The sequence below is a fragment of the Nematolebias whitei genome, chromosome 9, assembly GCF_014905685.2.
Source record: "Nematolebias whitei isolate Nwh7 chromosome 9, NemWhi1, whole genome shotgun sequence".
Taxonomy (NCBI): domain Eukaryota; kingdom Metazoa; phylum Chordata; class Actinopteri; order Cyprinodontiformes; family Rivulidae; genus Nematolebias; species Nematolebias whitei.
In genome coordinates, this window is record NC_056506.1 from 40,757,618 (window position 1) to 40,779,145 (window position 21,528).

At 40.4% G+C, this 21,528-nt stretch overlaps 3 protein-coding genes and 1 non-coding gene across 4 annotated transcripts in view; 1 reads left to right on the plus strand and 3 right to left on the minus strand.

The window, feature by feature from the left end:
- prkci (protein kinase C, iota) overlaps window positions 1–4,863 on the minus strand; it is a 28,553-nt gene extending 23,690 nt beyond the window's left edge. The window contains exon 1 of the mRNA XM_037682355.1: window positions 4,547–4,863. Coding sequence (XP_037538283.1) covers window positions 4,547–4,629 — 83 coding nt within the window. The 5' untranslated portion in view covers window positions 4,630–4,863. The remainder of the gene's footprint in view (window positions 1–4,546) is intronic.
- A 3,556-nt stretch (window positions 4,864–8,419) lies between these two features.
- Window positions 8,420–14,814, minus strand: dapk3 (death-associated protein kinase 3). Its single transcript, XM_037682356.1, has 9 exons — window positions 14,760–14,814; window positions 13,937–14,041; window positions 11,116–11,476; window positions 10,825–10,954; window positions 10,652–10,700; window positions 10,530–10,556; window positions 10,287–10,439; window positions 10,046–10,091; window positions 8,420–9,055 (listed from the first exon to the last, which is right to left on the minus strand). Exons 2-9 carry the CDS (start codon window positions 13,996–13,998, stop codon window positions 8,522–8,524), a joined length of 1,362 nt encoding a protein of 453 aa, XP_037538284.1. The 5' UTR covers window positions 13,999–14,041; window positions 14,760–14,814; the 3' UTR covers window positions 8,420–8,521.
- A 3,482-nt stretch (window positions 14,815–18,296) lies between these two features.
- trnae-cuc lies at window positions 18,297–18,368 on the minus strand. The gene has a single exon. It is a non-coding gene; the product is annotated as a tRNA-Glu (tRNA).
- A 2,239-nt stretch (window positions 18,369–20,607) lies between these two features.
- The window catches only part of sppl2 (signal peptide peptidase-like 2), a 12,456-nt gene continuing 11,535 nt past the window's right edge, over window positions 20,608–21,528 (plus strand). Inside the window, exon 1 of the mRNA XM_037681364.1 lies at window positions 20,608–21,474. Within this exon, the coding sequence (XP_037537292.1) occupies window positions 20,608–21,474 (867 nt within the window). The remainder of the gene's footprint in view (window positions 21,475–21,528) is intronic.

Consider the following 21,528-nt stretch of genomic DNA (forward strand, 5'->3'; position numbering starts at 1 on the left):
GGTCTTTGTGATACATGGAAGGTGAATGATGCCTTTTTGCTCATTTAATTATTATTTTTTTAGGCCTCTTAAATTTATTGACAGTTTTGTCATTAACAAAAATTGTATTGGGTTCTTACAAAAGCTGCATTCATATTGATCTATTTGAAAAGGCAAAATTAAATAGATTTTCTAAAAAGTACAAATGGACTGCTTCACTTATTGGAAAAACGTGTAATTACACCCCCTCCAGACAAACAAATATGCAGCATGAAACTAATTAGGACGAAGGTAGGCCTGCAGAAGGATTTGTAACGGTGACTAAGACAGGAGAGTGCACTGAGCGACTACAAGCTTATCACTGTTGATGAACAAGACGCAAAGGCATTCCAAGCAGACCTGGCATTCCTCCACCATCCCACAGCGCAGCTAAATTAGGAGGGGGGAGGAACTGCTTTGCTGACCTATGCGTTGGACGTCTTAATTGCCAAACTGCAGACCTGTCTTCCCAGCACAAAGCCATTCGTCATCGGCGACCGCTGAAGCAAGAAGAAGGGTCAGGGTGCCTCTCTGAGCCTCCACAAACACCCAGAACTGTCCGTCTCACTGTCAATCACTGCCACGGACGGTTACGCCCCCATCAACACCTCCACGAGACCAAAACGCACGCCAACACAAACACGACAGTTTCCACAATAAAACTCCCCAGGACTGACTGAAACAGGTTTCCGGTCACAGCCTGTCCCCAGTAATGAAAAATAGCTCTGCTAGGCTTCACGGCAGGATGCGTGGCCTCCGGGCAACACGGCCCACCTGCGGGGGTAAACAAGGAGGGAGTTCAATACAATCCTGTCAGGCCAACGGACAAGGTCGCTTGTAGTAAAACACACTGTACTACACACAGGCAAAACAATACAGAAGATTAATTTCAGCCAAAGCGAAGAGTAGGAGATATCAGCTCTCATTTGGTCCAGTCACCAGCGGGTATGTGTACATTTTAAAGTTTAGCAACACCTAATGTACATATAACACTTTAACAGAAATAAGTGTGTGTGTGGGGGTGATAAATAATACCAGAAAGTGTTTGATTGGATCATTTTTACCCTTAACGCAGGTGTGAGGACTCCTCGATGTCTTTTGTTGTCAGTAGGAAATAAATTTATGAGCTGATGACAAGAAAATTGGCTGACAAATAATAAGCTCAAAAACCTGGTCTGAAAACTGCTGAACACTCCTAAAAGCAAGATCTAAGCCCTCCAGGAACCCAAGAGAGGATGAACAGAGGACGGGTGGCCACATGACTTTGTGGATCAGTGCTTTCAAAAAGAGAGTCAACAAAACAACAAGGAACTCTTCCTATATTTAAACAAAGTTGTGCCTTCAAGCAGCGATGCAGATGTCTTTGACAAAGAGCGCTTCTTCTAAATGAGAAAACCTGAATTGCTCCATTGAGCTGATGTAATCTCAGTCTCCTGCCAAACAACATTACTTAATCAGGAATCCTGAAGTCGATGTGCCACAAGAGGGGACTAGTTTAGGTTAGTGTTGGCAAGACTGCATGAACAAAATTTCTTTTAGCCCGACATGATGAAAGTGGCAGACAGGTATGTGTGCTTTCTTGCTGAGAGCTCTGACTCAAGTAAGCGGTTGTTTTGAGCCTTGGGTTAGGTTTTTTTTTAGAGGGATTTGTGATTAAGTTCAGAACCACAATGATCTGACTGATAAAATAGAAGAAAAAAGGACTCCAAGCAAGTCAGTAATAATAAAAAGTACTTCAAAGTGTTTTGCCTAAAAATGTGTAAACCCTACTTGGACTTCCAAAGGACAAACCAAGCTTGATATAAAAATATACAACTTTAAATGCTTGTTTTTGCATCTTAGACAAGGTAAAATGTTTCATTTATATCATTGCAAACTTTTACTTAAAAAAATATTGTACAGATGTGTGTTAACCATTTAAACGAACCAAAAACCTTAGAGAAAAAAAAAAGTTTATCCAGATAATCTGTTTTGGAGTTTTTAAGTGTGAATCTGCTCATTATCACTATCTGACTGTCAGTCAGAGAATAAAATGACAAAATGCCAGAGACAAAGTGAGACTGCTACAAACTGACACCAGTCTGCACGTGCCGGCACAAATGGACGGCAGACATGCAAATCAGAATGAATGGACCGAGAGTCAACCACAAAGTGCAGTCGTTCTAAAACTTGATGATGCAGAGAAAATAAAGGATGTTGGCACAGATTACTTCATAAATCCAAAAAAAAGTGAGCTGGTGTTACATTTCACAGGAAACATGAAAACTTTCAAATCCTAAAAGTGGAAGCCAACACAACACACGATTGTTTTTATGCACATAGGAGGGAATCCTTCTCTTACTTGATTCCGACTTGTCTTACTTGATTTGTAAGTAGGAATGAAAAAGGATGTGACGTCTTCAGATGATCTTAATAACTGGAATATAGACATATTTGAATAAAAACATCTGCTGAGTTTCTAATCCATGCTGTATTACATAGCCATGTTGACAGTCAGTTATTTTCTACTCGGACTGTTATCTTGCGTTACACGCTACTTATTAAGATAAAAATAAAAATGCCAGACTAGTGGGGCTGCTGTAGCTTGGTGGTCAGTGTTGCGGTCTTGTAATCCCGAAGTTACTGGTTTGTGCCCAGGCTTGTGTTGGGAAGGGCATCAGATGTAATTCCCAATCTTTCATGCGATTATTAATAAGGAAGCAGTCAAAAGAAAACAAGGTTAGACTAGAAAACTAAGCAGCTTCTGGATGAAACAAAAGCTCTAAATTTATTTATTTTTTAACTCTAACATCACACTCTGGTGAAATCTCGCCTGTGTAAACAAAATACATCGGCGTCTCAGTGTCTACACGTTTTCTATTCCAAAATTACAGCCTTTTCCAAAGTAAAATTTACTGATTTTTTTTTCTGTCCATTTTCAGGTTATTTCTTAATATTCAAGTACAAACTTGTCCTGTGTATGTGCAGTACGGACAGCACTCTAAAAATGGTTAGCGTTTACTTGTGCACATAAAACTTAAGCTTGGTTCAGAAAGTCAACCATGTGAAAAACTATATGTCTGTCTTTTATATATATTACATTTAAAAGCATGCTGCTTGTTTGAGTGTTTGTTAAATTAAATTAGCATTTTTTTTAGAAAATAAAAAGTCTGAAAACAGAAATGTTTCCATACTTTTTTTTTACCACTCATATTGAGACTAGTACAAGCCCTGACCCTTGCAGATCCCATGAGACATTGACCCTTGACCTCTGTTGATCTAATATAGAATTCAGCATCAAGCCATTAAATCTATTCAGCTTTCGTAGACTGAACATCAAGCAGCATCTCCCAGGTGCTCTATTGGGTGAGATATGATCAACATTGCAGATTATTCTTGCCTGATGCATCCTAAAAGCACATCAATGATGAGACCTTTATACTGCGTTTCCTCTTTGGGTACATTGCTGAGATTCTTCGGCAGAAAATGTCAGAAATACTTTGGATGCCTTGTATGTGGGATGTTCATGACAGAGTTCCTGAGGTGTGTCGCTCCACCTGTGAAGAATACAACAGGTCTTGCTGAGGTGACTTGCACTACACGTTTTTCAGGCCTCCAATCAATGACTCCATCGGAGACAGTGAGGGAGAGTGTCCAAACGCTGTAATCGATAATTTCTGTCAGTACATTTTTCACCTTACGACACCTTGTCGGTCTTGTACTGGAGTCTGTTTCCCCATAAACCATGTTTACATTTGTCTAAACGACTGGCTATGATTGGGTTTGAGCTGTGGAAGGATGATAAGGCAAATACAATGAATTTATGGTCACCAGAAAATGTCTGAGCAACATTTCTGACAGCTGCTGGAAGCTAAAATGTCAAGTATGTGCTTCTAACAGGTTTTTAAATGAAATTTAGGGTTTTTCTCTGTCATGTTGCTTGATGTTAAGCAAATGTACTTTAAAATGTGTCTATTAACTGTATGACAAAAGCTAAAACCATGATACTTTTAAAGGGAGGTTTTGATACAAAACACTATCAGGATAGTTTTTCTTAATACTTCCTCTCTTATTTTGTTTTACTGATGTAAAATATGTACTTTTATCACAACTTACACCAACATAAAAGACAATTTAACTTGTCAAAACTGCAAATAAAAAAAGACAACAATTAAACAAAAGACAAACAAAAATCTTATAAATCTCTGCTGAAGACAGCCTTCGTTAGCAACTGTTAGCCAACAGAGCTGAGAAGATAGCCCAGAGCTTATAAACTAAAACTAAAACCACCCGGTTATCTCAGTGAAATATAATTTTAGAGTCTGGTCAACACATTTTTAGAAATTCCACAAACGGAAGAGTTGTGAGGCCGTCAGGACGTCTGGACAGTTTCATCTGATCTGCCGCTTAAGTTTATCGAAACCTGCTGAGAACCAGCATTAGCCGTTAGCTTCAGCTAGCCAAAAGGTTAGCAACCAAGTCTAAAACTTGACTTTTTGACTTCAATAAAGGGGCTGACAACATGGTGGGAAACGCAGAGAGTTCTCACCCTTTATAATAAGCCTTAACCCGGACTTGGTGGGAATTTTCGCCGGGGTGGGACATGGTGCTGTCCCGCAACGTCGGCATCATCAGCTCCGCTCCCGGACTCGCCGATACCTCTTTCTTCCCTCTTCAAAAACTCTGGTCGCCACGCCCGGAAACACTTCGAGGTAAAGGTCCGTCGACAAAAAGGAAAGATTTATTCGGGCTAACGGTGCTAAAAAACCAAGACGGAGGCCTTCCCTGGTCAAACAAAATTAACATGTAAAGTATAGGAAAACTTGCGGGGTCCACCAAGCAACTCCCTACTGCAAAGGCCTAACGGCGGACGAGACCATTGTCGAAATGTTTAGGGTGGCGCAACTAAAGGCGTGCACCATAACGCAAAACAAATAATAAATTAGGAAAAACATTATTCACTATGTTTTATAAATTTGTTACTAATACCATAGAAAAAGCGGTATAATACAGTAAACGTTTCGTTAAAAAAAGGCTATTATTAATACTTCGTAGGACTGTTCCAAATCAAACTCAAGTGTAGTTGTGTGCTGCTTTCACGTTCCAACATTTAAATTCGGTAATTCTTAAAGCGCCTGAAGGTGAACAAAACAAAACAAAGACATTAAAAAAAAGTAAATTAGAAGAGGCGTATACTGTTTGTAAAATAACTTTAAAATACCTTATGTGATGCTTTGTTAAAATGAACGGGACATTTTAGCATGTGGTTATCCAATTTTATTTACAAAGTACAGTGCAACACAACAAAACATAAATAAATAAAAATAATTAAAAGAGGAATAAAACTATAATCAAATTACACCTTAAAATACAAAAGAATAAAAAAGACATCTGCAAAATAAACACATTTTATTCTCTCCTGTATTTTATTTCAACGAACCATCAGCAGGGGGAGTCCAGTCTAACTCTGTCCATAGGCTTCATCTTAAACCTCCAGTGTTCGTTTCTTGCTCACCGACTTTTGAGTTCCTGGTCTAAAATCGTGATTCAATTTATCTAAAAATTGCTATTATAGTTATTATCAACCATTTTCTTGTGAACAATATAAACTTAGGTCTTCTATAGGTTTTTATGACAATTAGATGTCGTTGATCTTAGCTCACACACATTTTGAGTAAACACAAGGCACATTTATGAATTCATTACTGAAAGAAAGAATTGTGAGCAAGACCTAAAAAAGCTTTATCACAAATTATGTCAGAAAAGTTCCAGCTATGACTGAATCAATATTGTGATTATTAATGAGACTGTAAACAGGTGTGGTTCCTGTGGGGGAAAGATTATTATGGGTGTTGCCACAGAAACTGAAAAAGTTTGTGTCCACCCAAAAAGCAAATACACCTAAGAGTGATGGAAAGCAATTATGTCGATCTGTTAAAGTCGGTTTTACACATTCTTTTCTAAGAATCAGGAACACCAAGGGTGTGAATTGTTGAATAAATCACCCAAAATTTATGAAAAATTCTATAAATGTATTTATTCTGATTAGATGACTTATGTGAATAAAGTAATGCTGCCTCATGTAAATTGGATCAAAGGGATATATTGTAGCTTTCTGTGAGAAATATTTCTGAAGAATCGGCTCTGAGCTTCTTCCTGTTTGCTCTGGTGATTGACAGACTAACAGAGGTCAGAATTATGTTTACAGATGACATTGTGATCTAGAGTGAGGACAAAGAACAGGTGGAAAAGAACTTAGAGAGGTGGAGGTATGCACTTGAAAGAAGAGGAATGAAAGTCAGCCGTAGTAAGACAGAGTACATGTGTGAGACAAAAGGGTGACAACGAAGGTCAAAGAAAAAGTTTACAAGAGACCAGCTTTGGTGTATGGTCTGGAGACAGAGACGTGTACAAAAAGACAGGAGAAAGAACTGGAAGTGGCAGAAATGAAAATGTTGAGGTTCTCCTTAGGAGTGACAAGGATGGATAAGATCAGGAATGAGATCATCAGAGGTACAGCACAGGTTGAACAACTGGGAGATAAAGTTAGAGAGGCCAGACTGAGATGGTTTGGACATGTCCAGAGGAGGGACAGTGGGTATATTAGTAGAAGGATGTTAGAAATGCAGCTGCAATGAAAAAGACAAAGATGAAATAAATGGATGCAGTTAGAGAGGACATGGAGGTGGTTGGAGTGAGGACAGAGGATGATTTGCTGTGGAGACCCCTGAAGAGGAAAAAGCCGATAAGTCAATTTTTATTGCTATACAATTGAAAGGTAAATGTTAATCTTAATGTTTGCGTTAGTTCTTTATCCAATAATTTTCAGTCAGGTCCTCTGGACGTTTTCTTTTTGTTTTTGCTGAGATGTTTTGTCCTTCATCCAAAGGACTTCTTCAGTCCAAGGAGCCATAAACAAACAGTTTTTGGCGTTTTGAACCGTTTTGGCAAGGCTGCTTCAGAGGAGTTGACGGGGGAGAGGGCAGGCCCCAGAAACCATTTTATCACCATCAAACTATTTTTTTTCCCACTATGGGAGTGTGCTGCTTGTGGGACTCCATTTTGTTTGTGGCTCCTTGGACTGAAGAAGTGCTTTGGATGAAGGACAAAACGTCTCAGCAAAAAAAAAAGTCCAGATTACCCGACTGAACGTTGTTGGATTTGTACCTGGATTATTGAGCATGAACTTTGACGTTAGTTCTTTATAATGCAAGAACAGATTCAAAATTAGCAATTTATGTTAATCCATTTTAGATTACAGGATATACCATCATTTTACCTCTTAAAGTATTGTTACACTGATAGTTGAAATTACCAACAGTAACACATTTTATCCTGTTTATAGCAAATTGTTGGATCTTATTCCAAAATGTGTATTTTGAGCTGCTAAACCTTAAAATGTTATATGCATTCATGACTATAAAAAGTAGCTGTATGAATCATTAAGCTTCTTAATGTGTTTATATTAATTTATTGGTGATATCAGTATAGTCCTCACAAAGAGGCAAGTTAAAAATGGCATTAACCCAATAACAGCTTAAGTAATAACTTTATTTGAACAAGTTTGGGGAGTTCGTACAGTCATCTCTTAAGTCATCGTTACAAATTAAAATAGATTCTGAAACACTGCTTTAGAATAGGTGCAGATGATAAAAACTACTGACTATGCATAATGCCTTTTATGGTATTCACAGGGAATGTTGTAGCTGAATGTGACACCCATCAATGGAATGTTTCAAATGTGCAGAGATGAAGGAAAACAAAATACACAGGGTGCACACAGAGGTTTCCATGCACGCCATTTGGTTTACGAAGCTCCTGTGCAAAAAAGAAGCTGCGTTTTAAGACTTGAGGCGTTTTATAAATGTGATTGAAACAGATGGTGAATGCTCACAAAGGCAATGAGGTGAGTCAGTTTCAGGCACTGCAAAAACAAATGTATACATTCCTAAATGAGGTAATGCTCTACTTTTAGTCTATCTCAAACAGAGTTTTAGATTGTTTGAAAACGAAACCATAATTTGGCACCAGTGTGCTAAAGCTGTGTTTTCTGTGCAAAAAGTTTCTGTTTATTGCGTCGACCCTCCCTCCAGACATCTGGGAGAACTTCGAGGTTGTCTGAAATTTAAAAAAATACATGCAACCGCATGAATAAATACCCCCAAATCCCTTAAAAAATCTATTCATATACATATATTGTGGAGCTTTCTCATGTAACTGGACGTCAGCTTCAGAAAAAACAACAAAAAAACTTAAAATGATATAAACAGATCAAAAGAAATAAATGCATTTTGATTCTAGCCAACACAGATTGAAATGATAGTTGAATTACGGTACAAAAAAAACATCTAAAACGATAAATTAATTTATAAAAACACAGGAAGGAGGCTTCTTGTGTGGGAATGGTTTTGACTGATCGTCCTCTCGATGGTAAAATAGCGGAGCGTTCGGTGATCGCACACATGAATCAAGCAGAAGGACGAAACACGACGAGTGAAAACGTCATTGCTGGACGACGTCCCGCTCAGGGCAAGCTGCCAAATCCAAGGCCGTCCTCTGCAGATATGGACTTGAGCAGCTCCTCCACCCAGCGGACCTCAGAGGCCACCTGCTCAGCCAGAACCTCGTAGCGGTTTTCCAGCCGCCCGAACTTTCGCTTGAGGGTGTTGGCGTTCTGCATGGTCTGCCGGGTGTCCTCCTGGCACTTCCTGCGCTGGGCCTGCGTGCGCTGCAGCTCCTGGCGGATGTGGCTCAAGTCGGTGGAGATGCTCTGGTTCTCCTCCTTGTACCAGCCCTCCTTCTCCTCGTATATGGACAGCAGCGCTGCCACATCCTCCTGGCAGGAGCGCTGATTTCGCTCCAGCTCCCTCAGGCCCTCTTCTGTCGCCGCAATCTCCTCCAGCACCTGGGAGAAGCGCTCGAAGTTCACGTAGGTGTTGTTTGGAGGCATGCTGGAGTGGGATTTGATGGTGTACTCCTTCAGCCGCGTGGTCTTCAGGCGCCGGCGCTCTGTTTTGTGGTCTCTGTCCTCCTGACGAACATTCCGCCTCTTGATCACCTGGAGATAAAGAAAATATATATATATATATATATTTTTTTTTTTCACGCTTAGGAGGTTTAAAACTCATTTAAATGAAACCTATTCTCTAAAAAACTGTAGGTCTGGTCAAACCGAAAGAGACGAAAACTTCTGGTACTTTCTTGAGTTTGTAAGTTTATAGATCAGAAGGAAGAAGGCCACACATAGTTTCATAAATAAAACACTAATGTTTTAGTCTAAGCAAGAATAAAACCAACCATCCAAAACTAGAGTTCAACATACAACGCTGAGAAAAAGTTTTAAGGTTTTAAAAGAACCTCACGGTTCCATGGTGAACTGTATCACAAGTAATGCACCAGTAGCATCTCCATAGTCCAGCATAGAAATAAAAATGACAGATACAAGACAAGTGTTTTTTAGCCTCAGATTAAAAAAAATCATTTTAACTTCAAATTTTAACCAGCTACTTGATGTGAAACTGGAAGAAAAGATTTATCAACCATAACTTCTGAGTGTTGAAATTCATTTATTAACCCTAGGCAAGACTCATAAGTATTTGGCATATAAATAAATAAAATATATATATATTTTTTTAAAAATCACAAAAAGTAAACTGAACAGTGGTAAAAAAAAAAAAGTTGTCAATTGGAATGCCTGTTTAGGAACAGATGCAACAAAGTATATCACAAAAGCGTCAGCATAAAATGAGATTTGATCATTCTAGATTGTAGTTTTTAATATTTAAAATAAACAGGAGTGACCCCAGGACTGATCCTTGGGGAACACCACTGAGCACATAAAAGGTAGCTTGAAGTTATAAAAGCGTTACATACAGTAATTCACTTCTTTCTGAAATGATATGAAGCTTAACCATGTTTGAGTTTATATTTTTCAAGAAGAAAATGTAAAAAAGTTTGCAGTTATAAACAAAAAACTCAGCAGCCTGTTGCCGACCTTGAACTTTATTGCTGTGAAATCAGGAAAAATATAAAGGATTAAAATACCCACCTTTATCCAGGGGTGCTGCAGACTCTGATCAATCGTCATTCTCTTCCTATAACAGAAAACTGTCCATTAAAACCACACCAAGATCCCCAAAATATGTCGAGAAAACTGCTTCACTTCACTTAAACAGTCTCTTAAATAAATTGTTAACTAACTTGCACAGTTTCAAACCATTTACTACCAATATACATTGTTAAAAAAATAAAATCACACAAAAAAAAGCAACTTAAAAAGGTATTTTTACTTTGGATCTTTGACCAACAGACGGCGTATAAAGTCCTTGGCCAGCTCGCTGGTGTTGCTGAAATACTCTTCATCAAAGTCGTAGTTGACAGCAGAAATGTTGGTCAAGGTCTCCTGTTTTGTCTCGCCCAGAAATGGTGACGCGCCGCTCAGCCTAACACAAGACAGAAACTTTGCTTTACACCTCACATGACTGAGGGGTGAAGTGATTCAACAGACTGTCACGATGTGAACCATTACTCACAGAATATATGTGATCACTCCGATGCTCCTGCAAACAAGAGGAGACAAGTAAACATGCTGGACGAGTTAATATACAGCTTCAGAAGGAAGAACAAAAAAAAAGACAAAAGAATGGCATCTTACCACATGTCTGCCTCCAGGCCAAGTGGCTCATAGTTGACTATTTCTGGTGCTGTAAAACACAGAGGAATGAACGCTTTAATTCAGACCAGATGTGATCTGAGGGAAAAGCTCTCCCACTTACACGAGATTTAACTCAGAGGCCTGCATGAATGTACAAATGCCGAGTTTCTTACCGACAAACTCCGGAGTTCCAAAGATGTTTTTAAACTCGTTCCCTGCTTTAATCTGGTGAGCGATGCCAAAATCAATCAGCTTGATCCTGGGGTTGGGAGCATTCTTATCCAGTAGCATGATATTCTCAGGCTGAAAGAGAAAAGAAAAACGACTACAGATTAGCAAAGAAAGAATGCAGAGCTGATGCGGTCAAGAACATTTTTCTGCTCTACCCTTTGATGTTTTTTCTTTAGTCAGTTATTCAAAACAAACGAGATGGGAAAAAGCTTCCCCTCAGACAGACTGCTGACCTTCAGGTCAAAGTGAGCGATGCGTTTGGAGTGAAGGTAGTAAACGCCGTCCAGGATCTGCTTGAGAAACTGTGTGGCCTCCTCCTCGGTCAGAGACTCCTTCTCAGCCAGGAAGTCGAACAGCTCTCCGCCTGACACCAGCTCCAGGATCAGGATCACGTCCGTTTTGTTTTCAAAGATGTCGTGGAGCGTGATGATGTTGCTGTGCTGGATCTCCCGCAGAATGTTGACCTCGCGCTCGATCTCCTCGCGGCTCACCCCTCGCCGGCTGGACGACAGTCGCCGCTTTTTGATGAACTTGGCTGCGTACTCGTCGCTCGTGCTCTTGTCCTTGCACTTACGGACGATGGCGAACTGTCCGCTGCAGACAGGAAGGCCAAAGGACATTTTTTTCTAAGTTAATTTAACAAAATGCCTTCCTAGCACAACTCATGCGAGTGATGTTAAAACATGGCCCTTCAAACAGAACAGCTGAAGAATTGGAACAGCCAGTTCCAACACTTCAGCTGCTCTTCAGTCATTCATTGGATCTGTGACAGCAGTAGCTGCAGCCACACAGTAAACAAAGGTTCAAGTAATACATTTGGTTATCGTACGCTTTTTTTGTTGATTGCAAATACGCACAAGCTAAGTTCCATAACTAAACAGTTATACATTTATGCAGTTTATTTCCACACTTTAGCAACATTTGGTATACCGCTACTTGTTTACTATTTAGAGTGCACACATTTAGATAACTTCCTTTGTCAAGTCTTGCTGCTACAATTTATTTGTTCTTTGCAATGATTTAACTTTTGTATCTTTGAGTTGCCGGTTCCTTTGGAGATGCTGCTGAAGTTGTCCTGCCACTGTAAACAGTCCCAGCTGCATCACATCTACCCATCAGTCCAAACCATACCATAATAAACCAGTCTAACACTATGTTGCATGTCAGCAGAGGGAGACGGTAGATTTATTTTTTACATCTTTGACTAGGTCTAATTTGTTATTGCAAATATTTTTCTTTTTTTAAGGTTAGTAGCACTACTTTGCTCAGTTGTGTTTTTTTGCTAACACTACAGCTGAGGTGGCTGAGTGGTTACAGCAGTCGTCCTCCAATGCAAGAGTTGGGGGTTCAAATCCACCAGCAGTCACATGCCGAAGTGTCCTTGGGCAAGACACTGAACCCCTCATTGCCTTGGATGTGCGTCCCATCAGTGTATAAAAGTGATAAAACACTGATTAGTCTCTTTAGAATGATTTGTTCCATCAGTGTTGTAGAGATCTAGTAGAGTGCTGTATGAATGGGTAAATGAAGGCACAGATTGTAGTGGAAAACACTGTGAGTATCTTGATAAGATAGAAAAGGTGATGTATAAATACAGTTCATTTACTACTTGCAATTTAGTCTAATTTATGTATATCTCTTTTTAAATGTCTGGAAACCAAACATCACTTGGTCAATGTTCCTTCTCATTTAAAGGTCCTCATATTTGGAACGGTTTACCATCACCATTAAAAACGTTAACAGATCTTAAAGTTTTTTAATTCCCAGGTGAAACAATGGCTGAAACAAAAACAAATATGTGAACACTGAGCCTCATGGGGATGGAGGAGCAGGCATGCGTGTATGTGTGAGGAGACTGTTTATTTCCAATTTAATTTTAATTCTATTTTAGCTGTTTTTAAAAAAAGGTCCAACCAAGGTCTGCAAATTAGCCTGTGGCTAGAAAACCTTCATACAAAACAGCGGTTGATTTGTTTTTATCATGTAACACAGTTTATGGTGCTGTCCTTGATCAAATAAACGATATGAAACACTAAAAAACATTATTAGAACCAGACCTTTTCTTTTTTTGTTAAAAAAAAAAAAAGTTCGGTTGGCTGGAAACAGAGATGAGGAGGATGGATTTTAAAACTTTCTTCTTGCTAATCCGTATGCTTCACTAACAAACATTTTTAAACAAGTGGCTTGAAACTATTTTTTTTTGGTTCTTGGTAGTGATTCCCACAAACCAAAAATAAACTATTAAGTACAGAAAAGTAATGTGACGTTTCACAAAAAGCAGACAAATTCTGTAAGTTATCACTTTGAACATATGCTGTTATGAACAAAAAGTGACTTTTCTTGATGATATTTAAGAGACGCAATTCTAGAAAAATATTTACATGCAAAAATGTATCCACCACCATCTTTTTTTTTATTTATTTTTTTTACTTTGGATAACTGAATAAAATCTGTCTGAAAAGCGACAACAGAAATAACCTGTTTGAAGACAACCATGTCTCTGCACTGACAAAATATTAACTATTTTTTTTTAACAAAATATCCAAAAGGCATATCGCAAAACAGCGCATCAATAGATAAACATACTTTACAGCTACTACAGCTGATTTGGATTGCTTCAACTTTCCCCTCACTTAATATATGCAGCTTTTCTTGGCAAACACTCATCTTCTTCAGAGACACTACAGCACAGCAGAGGTGGAAAGACACACTGAAAGCCCCTGACGTCACAACGTTGCTGCATTACTGCAGAACAAAAAGCAGCTAATGCAGAGGTGGATCTAATTTTATTAAAAACTGACGACTCACCTTGAAAACTATCTAGCACGGCAATAGAGGTGGTGAGATTCTTTTTAATGTTACTTTTGGTCTTGACCCGACATGGGAGTTTTGGATCGACTGCGTTTTATACCTGACGTATCAGTAACCATAGGTTTTATGTGGCTTCTCAAAATAACTTTTGTTCAGCCAAAAAAAGAGGCACCTCGTGTATTTTAAAGTGTTTTGGGTGCTGTATTTAGGGCTGCTGTACAGAAAAAAAGTGTAGGTACATACCTGCCCAGCTCCTCTCCCATCTCATAATACAGCTCGACCTCCTCCTGCCTGAAGCCAGCCATGGTGCTGACTCGAACAATGATGGGAGACGGGCCTCAAGACTTCCTGTAGTAAAAAATTTAAAAGGAACACTGTATATTAAAAACAGTTATTGAGAATTACAAATATTTAGAAAGCTAAACAACACAATAGTAGCCTTTGATTGCAAAGGATCATGAACCCAAATGGCAGATTCACCTCGACTTCTTTCCTCCATATTTGGTTGTAGTGATCACAGCTTTACTTTTCAGAGACTTTGAGGCTGATGTCAGACCTCTGCATACCAGTCCTGCTGACATCATCTCCTGCCCTGGTCCAGCCAACTCTGATTCAGTTTAAAAGGACTGGAATGTGTCCAGTACAGGAGGTTTTTAACTTTTTTTGTTGTGGACGTTTCGCGTAGCTGAAGTTGTTCGTAGAAACACATCAGATATTTATTGATAACTCGGAGACTGTCGATTGAAAATGGCACGATAAACAAGGCCTTTTTTTAAAAACAAACTAAAACAGAAAACCGACAAACAACACACCATTAAACATGAACTATTATTGAAGTTTCACCACCATTGAAATTTAGAGGAAAATATGCGAGTCGTGATCACGAAAGGAAGCTACTAGCTAAACTGTTAACGAGTTAGCGTTGAACACCGGCCGGCTCTTCCTGTTTTTCAGCTTAAATATCTTCACAGATGAGCGCGTTATTTAAAAAAATAAATAAAACATGGTAGCAAAAATGCACATTTAGCCCTGTAAATACGAAGCCATCAATGCAATAGATACTCACAGTACGAGCGGCTTCAGACACCGCACTCCTCATCCAAGTCAGCCCGAGTTCTTTCAAGTTAACGAGAGCTACAGGAGGAGCTTCCGGTTTATCTTGTCAAAATAAATGTCAGAGTCAGCGTTTCTTGATTGTCATTCGCACCTCATGTGGTACACGTGATGGAGCGAACAGGGTCCCAGTTACATCCAGCAATAAAATGTAAAAGAAAAACAGTAATAACATCTAAGATATGAACTAAGAAAAACATAAACTAAATATACACTTATGGTCCTTGTATTAACTGCTTGAACAACTTGAAATATAAGACACAATGTTCAGAAACATACCTTAAACGAGAAATTGCATAAAAGTCAGAGTCAGAGTCAGAGTTTCTTTATTGTCATTCGCACCTCATGTGGTACATGTGGTGGAGCGAAATTATGTACGCAGGGTCCCAGTTACATCCAACAATAAAATGTATAAGAAAAACAGTAATAACATCTAAGATATGAACTAAGAAAAACATCAACTAAATATACACTAAGCACTCATAACATAAAACATTGAACATCACCACAAACATGAACATGAGTCTGTGAGCAGATGTGCACGCATGAACACATCAACATTGAAACAGATCAGCAGCAACATGAAACAGATCAGCAGCAACATGATATGGTTTTTCACAGTGATTATTCTAGTTAGAGATTCATGAGTCTAACAGCCTCAGGGTAGAAGCTGTTCCTCAGTCTAGTGGTTCTACACTTAATGCTCCTTAACCTCCTTCCTGAGGGGAGTGGGGCAAAAAGTGTGTGTGCTGGGTGGGTGGGGTCCTTCATGATGCAGGTGGCCCTCTTCCTGCATCTGGAGGTGTAGATGTCTGTGATGGTGGGGAGACTGATTCTGACAGATTTCTGTGCAGCCTTCACCACTCTCTGCAAAGCTTTTCTTTCTGCAGCTGTGCAGCCTCCATGCCACACATTGATGCTCGAGCACAGGATGCTCTCCACTGCACACCTGTAGAAGGAGGTGAGGACTGAGCTTCCCAGACCAGCTCGCCTCAGCCGTCTGAGGAAGTAGAGTCTCTGATGAGCTTTCTTGATCAGGCTGGTGGTGTTGTTGCTCCAGCTGAGGTTGTCATTCATGTGTACACCCAAGTACTTGTAGCTGGAGACCACTTCCACCGCAGATCCTCTTATGTTCAGGGGGGTGTAGGTGTTTTTGTTCCTTCTGAAGTCCACAATCATCTCCTTTGTCTTCTTCACATTGATGTGAAGGTTATTCTCTCTGCACCAGCTCTCCAGGTGTTCCACCTCCTGCCTGTAGCTGGACTCATCATTGTTTGTGATGCATCCCTCCACCGCTGTATCATCTACAAACTTTACAATGTGACAGCCTGGATGGGTAGCTGCACAATCATATGTGAGCAGAGTAAACAGGAGGGGGCTCAACACACATCCCTGAGGAGAGCCAGTGCTGAGGGTTATGGTGGAGGAGGAGAGGTTGTGGATCCTCACTAACTGTGGTCTGTTTGTTAAAAAGTCTAGTACCCAGTTGCAGATGGAGGGGCTTAGTCCTAGTGTGGATAGTTTGTCCATCAGGGTTTGGGGGATCATGGTGTTGAAGGCGGATGTGAAGTCCACAAAGAGCATACGGACGTAAGAGTTTTTCTGCTCCAGGTGGTTGAGTGCAGTGTGGACCACAGAGGAGATTGCATCCTCTGTTGATCGGTTCTCACGGTATGCGTACTGATGAGGGTCCTCGTTGATGTTGATGGTTGTTTTTTGATGTGAGTCATGACCAGTTTTTCGAAGCATTTAGCGACTATCGGGGTGAGGGCCACTGGCCGATAGTCATTCAGACCAGTCACTGTAGAGCTTTTTGGGACTGGGATGATGGTGGCAGTCTTCAGGCAGGTGGGAACTGTCTCCAGGGTAAGTGAGGTGTTAAAGATGTCTGCCAGCACCTCACAGAGCTGATCAGCACATTCCTTCAACACTTTTCCGGGGATGTTGTCTGGGCCAGTTGCTTTGTGCGGATTAATCCTCCTGAAGGTACTCCTTACTTCTGCTGAGGTCACGCTGAGATGCTCTTCATCCGGTGGCGAGGTGAGTTTGGTGCTGGGTGGTCTGTTCTGGTCTTCAAAGCGTGCATAGAACTTGTTGAGGGCATCAGGCAGAGATGGGTCTTTGGGACATTGTTCACTCCTTCCTTTATAATCTGTTATGCACTGAAAGTTGCAAAAGCCTGAAAGTTAAAATTTGGTATGACTAATTCTAGCAGTACTGAGTATAATTATTTTCAAAACAGTTTGTGTTGCCTTGGCAGAGATTTGGAATTTGTCATATTTTTATTTTTATGAAGCGGTCTTCGTTGTAAATTTTAATTTGATAGGTTTAAATTCAACTTGCGTTAACTTCCGGTATTGACAATGCAGGTAAGAGACAGAGGGTGGCCATATGGAATGACGTCAGGCTGAGGGAACCGACTGCATTATGTCTCAGGAACATGATCGAGCACGCTACAATGAACAAAAAGAGGCCGAACTAAATACACCAACACTACAGTCAGTAACGTTGGGCAATATAGTTAAAAAGATAACATGGAGTTTATTTATTTATTTAGTTAAAAAAACAACACGAAGTAATGGTGTATTTATTTGAGACAGTGACTAAATGTTTTGGATTGGCATTTAGCGGTCATAACGCATTGGATATAATCATGGAAAATGAGAAAGGTTTAAAGATATTTGTAATTATTCACTACATTAACTCTCTGTTAAATTCATTCAGAGTTATTGCTTTTGAAAACTTGAATTCCTCTTTTTTCTGGATGTAAATCGCTTTTATCGGATTATTATGTCCTCTGGTATCAGATGCTGTCCAGCTGGAAGGATTTTTTACTGAAACCTTTTTACTTTGGGGCATTTGTTATGATGCGTAACCATGGCAACAATTATTATTATTTTTTTTAAGCAACCAGGAGCAGCTCAAATACTTCAACTACAGCCCCAAATCCTAAATGAGTTGAAAAGGAGGTGCTATGGATGAATTCCCATCAACCTGGCGGCAGTGCTCGAGTACTTGACCGCTGAGATCCTGGAGCTGGTGAGAAATTCGGCTCGTGACAACGGGAAGACCGGGATCATCCCTTGGCACCTTCAGCTGTCTGTCCGTGGCGACGAGGAGCTCGGCAGACTGCTGAGAGGAGTGACCATCGCTCAGGGAGGAATTCTGCTCAGCATTTGGGCAGTCCTGCTGCCCAGAAGGACCGAGTGGCCCGCTGGATCTGACAGCAAGCTGGATCCGGATCAGTATCTGTGGCTGCAGATTCTTTGGATTCTCTGCAGGGGATCCTTCCTGCCCACAGCTATCAGCATATATAACAACTCTTAAATGAAACCAGGATGATGAGCTACGACCACGCTTCATTTCCCTTTGGGATTAATAAAGTATTTTTGAATTGAATTGAATTAAGTAACCAAATTTGTAACTGAACAGACGTTCTAGGAAGATATACAGTAGTTAAAAATTATTTAACCAAATTAAAAAACAAGTGTTCCCTGACCGGGAATCGAACCCGGGCCGCGGCGGTGAGAGCGCCGAATCCTAACCACTAGACCACCAGGGACTCTGAACATTGGCCTGACACATAATTACTTTTGTAATAACATCCAGATGTTCTTCATGTGTTAGTGTTTCTAAGGAGCTGCATTTCTTCTCAAGAGAATGTTGAGCCCTTATACAAAAGCAATTCTCATCATATAAGAGTTTAAGGACTCAAACTGAAGTACAGACAGTACTCAACTGTATGCGATTCGTTCCCCCCCACCCCCCCAATAGACAACTTTTTCCGCTGAAAAAAAAAACCAGTACAGTACAGTACTATTTACAGTACAGTACTGTGGATCCACTGTTACTTGTCAGCCTTTTGACGGATGTTTACTTAAACCAATCAGATATGCGCTCTTTTGCTCTAAAGGTTAGCAGCCAATGAAAACTTAGATTAGAAAATAAATGGGCGTGGCTTCGAATGATCGTTGGTGAGATCCCAGAGCTGTTGGCTCTGGTTGGCAGGGGAATAACAACAAGCTAGGCATCATGAGGCTCCCCGAAACACTGATTTGGGCCGCTTTTCTCATCCAGAAGGTGAGAACGATGCCAATTACTTAATCGAAAATTGTTTCCCTGTGCGTACGCATCTCTTAATCGTATGTAGCTGGCAGATATGGGTTGTTGTTAAATGAAATCGTGTCGGGTTTTTTATTTTTTGCATGAAATGCTAAGTGTTAGCTTGCGGAGCTCACCCACACAACCTTTAAACTAGATATGACATTTATGGAACAGCTTACAGCTTATTCACACAACACAAAAATCAGAGTTATAAGTGAAAACTGTAATGTCAATGTGAACATGTAAAAAAAAAGGATGTCAAGCTCTGAAATATATGACTGTAGGGATAAATATTATAGATTTAATATGCAGCTGCTCTGCAAAACGCTTCAGAACCTGTTTGGGTCGTACAGTTTGTGAATATTTCACATTTTAGGTTCATAATATTTAACATGATGGGTTTTTCCCCCACCAAAGAGTAATATAGTACATTATATTAATATTTAGCCTCAGGTTTTATTTTGTAGTCAGTGTTTTTTTATTTACATCCCCCTACATCTTGTTGTGGCTTATGAGAACCACATTGGTGTTCAAATCAGCTGAAGCGGTACCTTAGTTCAAAAGATTTATTTGACAACGGATTACAAGTATTCAGAAATCATGAAACAATTACAATGTATGCATACAGAGGGCATTTTATCAGAACAGACCTTATTCATCGAAGTTCTCCAAGCAAATGCCCCGACCTGCCCTCTCGCTCTGCATCTTATCACAGATTTTTAGCAGCTCTGCTTCTGATTGGTTTAACCAACCTGTTGTCATGGTTACGGGGCTCTTCTGGCTGTTAGATACGTCTTGGAGGTCACTTACCAAAGATAAGTTTATGGCTCTTTGTTAAGACACGCTGGTGTTTCTAGCTGAAAATTTACTCTGAACTGATCACAACTGTTAAACGATTAAATGCTACTTTCTATTATCTTTACTAATTATGTTTAGTCACTATATTAAGTTTAAGCAAACTCTATTAAGTTTAAGGTTAGAGAAATGTGTTCTAGATACTTTAATGTCCCTCAGTCTATGCGTGTGCGTGAGTGAGCGTGTGTGGTGAGTGTGACACTCCAAGGCCCCTTCCTGAAGTCTAATCAGTATCTTACCTGCTCTGAGTCGCTTGTAAATGTGAACTTATAAGAATGTGAATTTATAAGATTTTCTCTAGTTAATGTAAGATTATATTTAAGCAAACTAACTAGATTTAAGATTCTATTTAAGCAAAGTAACTGATTAATATTTAAATGATTGTAAGGTATTAAAAACCCTTCAAAACACATTTTATAACATGAAATTTCAAGCTTGATTAAAATAATAATAAAAGATAAAACATGAAATCCAACAATCTCTTCGTGTATAAACCTTTTTTGCGTGATAACTACATTATATCTCTTTGACAAAGATCCAATCTTCAACGACTCACTGCTGACCACCCCCCGTCTGCATTATTTTAATAATTGTCCAATAATTCATTGAATTAGTAGTTAAATAGATTCATTTGGAGACTTTTTTCAACTTTTGCATTGCTGCTGGAAGGTATGGGCCAAGCCTAATGAAATAAAACAGTATTTATATATATATATATCCCCACGTGCTTCAAAACCACCACCATAATCCCTGTCCCCAAGAAAACGTCTCCCTCCTGCTTCAACGACTACCGCCCGGTTGCACTCACTTCCATCCTCATGAAGTGCTTCGAGCGACTAGTCATGCAACACATTAGGTCCTCCCTCCCCCCCTCCCTGGACCCCTACCAGTTTGCATATCGGTCAAACCGCTCGACTGATGATGCCGTCGCCACTGCTCTTCATTCAGCCCTCACACATTTGGACAAGAAAGACACCTATGTCAGAATGCTCTTCATCGACTTCAGTTCTGCATTCAACACAATCATTCCACAACAACTCATCTGGAAACTGGACAGTCTGGGTCTGAACACATCACTGTGCAACTGGCTGCTTGACTTCCTTACCGGAAGACCACAGGCAGTACGGGTTGGCAGCAACACATCCAGCATCATCACTCTGAACACGGGGGCCCCACAAGGATGTGTGCTGAGCCCCCTTCTGTTCACTCTACTAACCTACGACTGCTCTCCATCACACCCCTCCAACCTCTTCATCAAGTTTGCGGACGACACGACTGTGGTAGGCCTCATCAGCAACAACGATGAGTCACTCTACAGGAGCGAGGTGAGCCGGCTGGTCTCCTGGTGCAAACGCAACAATCTCTTGCTGAACACAGAGAAGACCAAGGAGATTGTTGTGGACTTCAGGAGAACTCAGACAAAACATGCTCCACTATCCATCAACGGTGTTGTTGTGGAAAGGGTGAGCAGCACCAAGTTCCTGGGTGTGCACATCTCTGAGGACCTCTCCTGGACCATCAACACAGCAGCAGTGGCCAAAAAGGCTCACCAACGGCTCTACTTCCTCCGCAAGCGGAGAAGAGCGAGAGCCCCCACCCCGATGATGACAACCTTCTACAGGGGGGCCATCGAGAGCATCCTGATGAGCTGCTCCACTGTGTGGTACGGGGCCTGCACAGCATCCTGCCGCAAATCCCTCCAGCGGATCGTGAGGACAGCTGAGAAGATCATTGGCACCTCTCTCCCCTGCCTTCAGGACCTC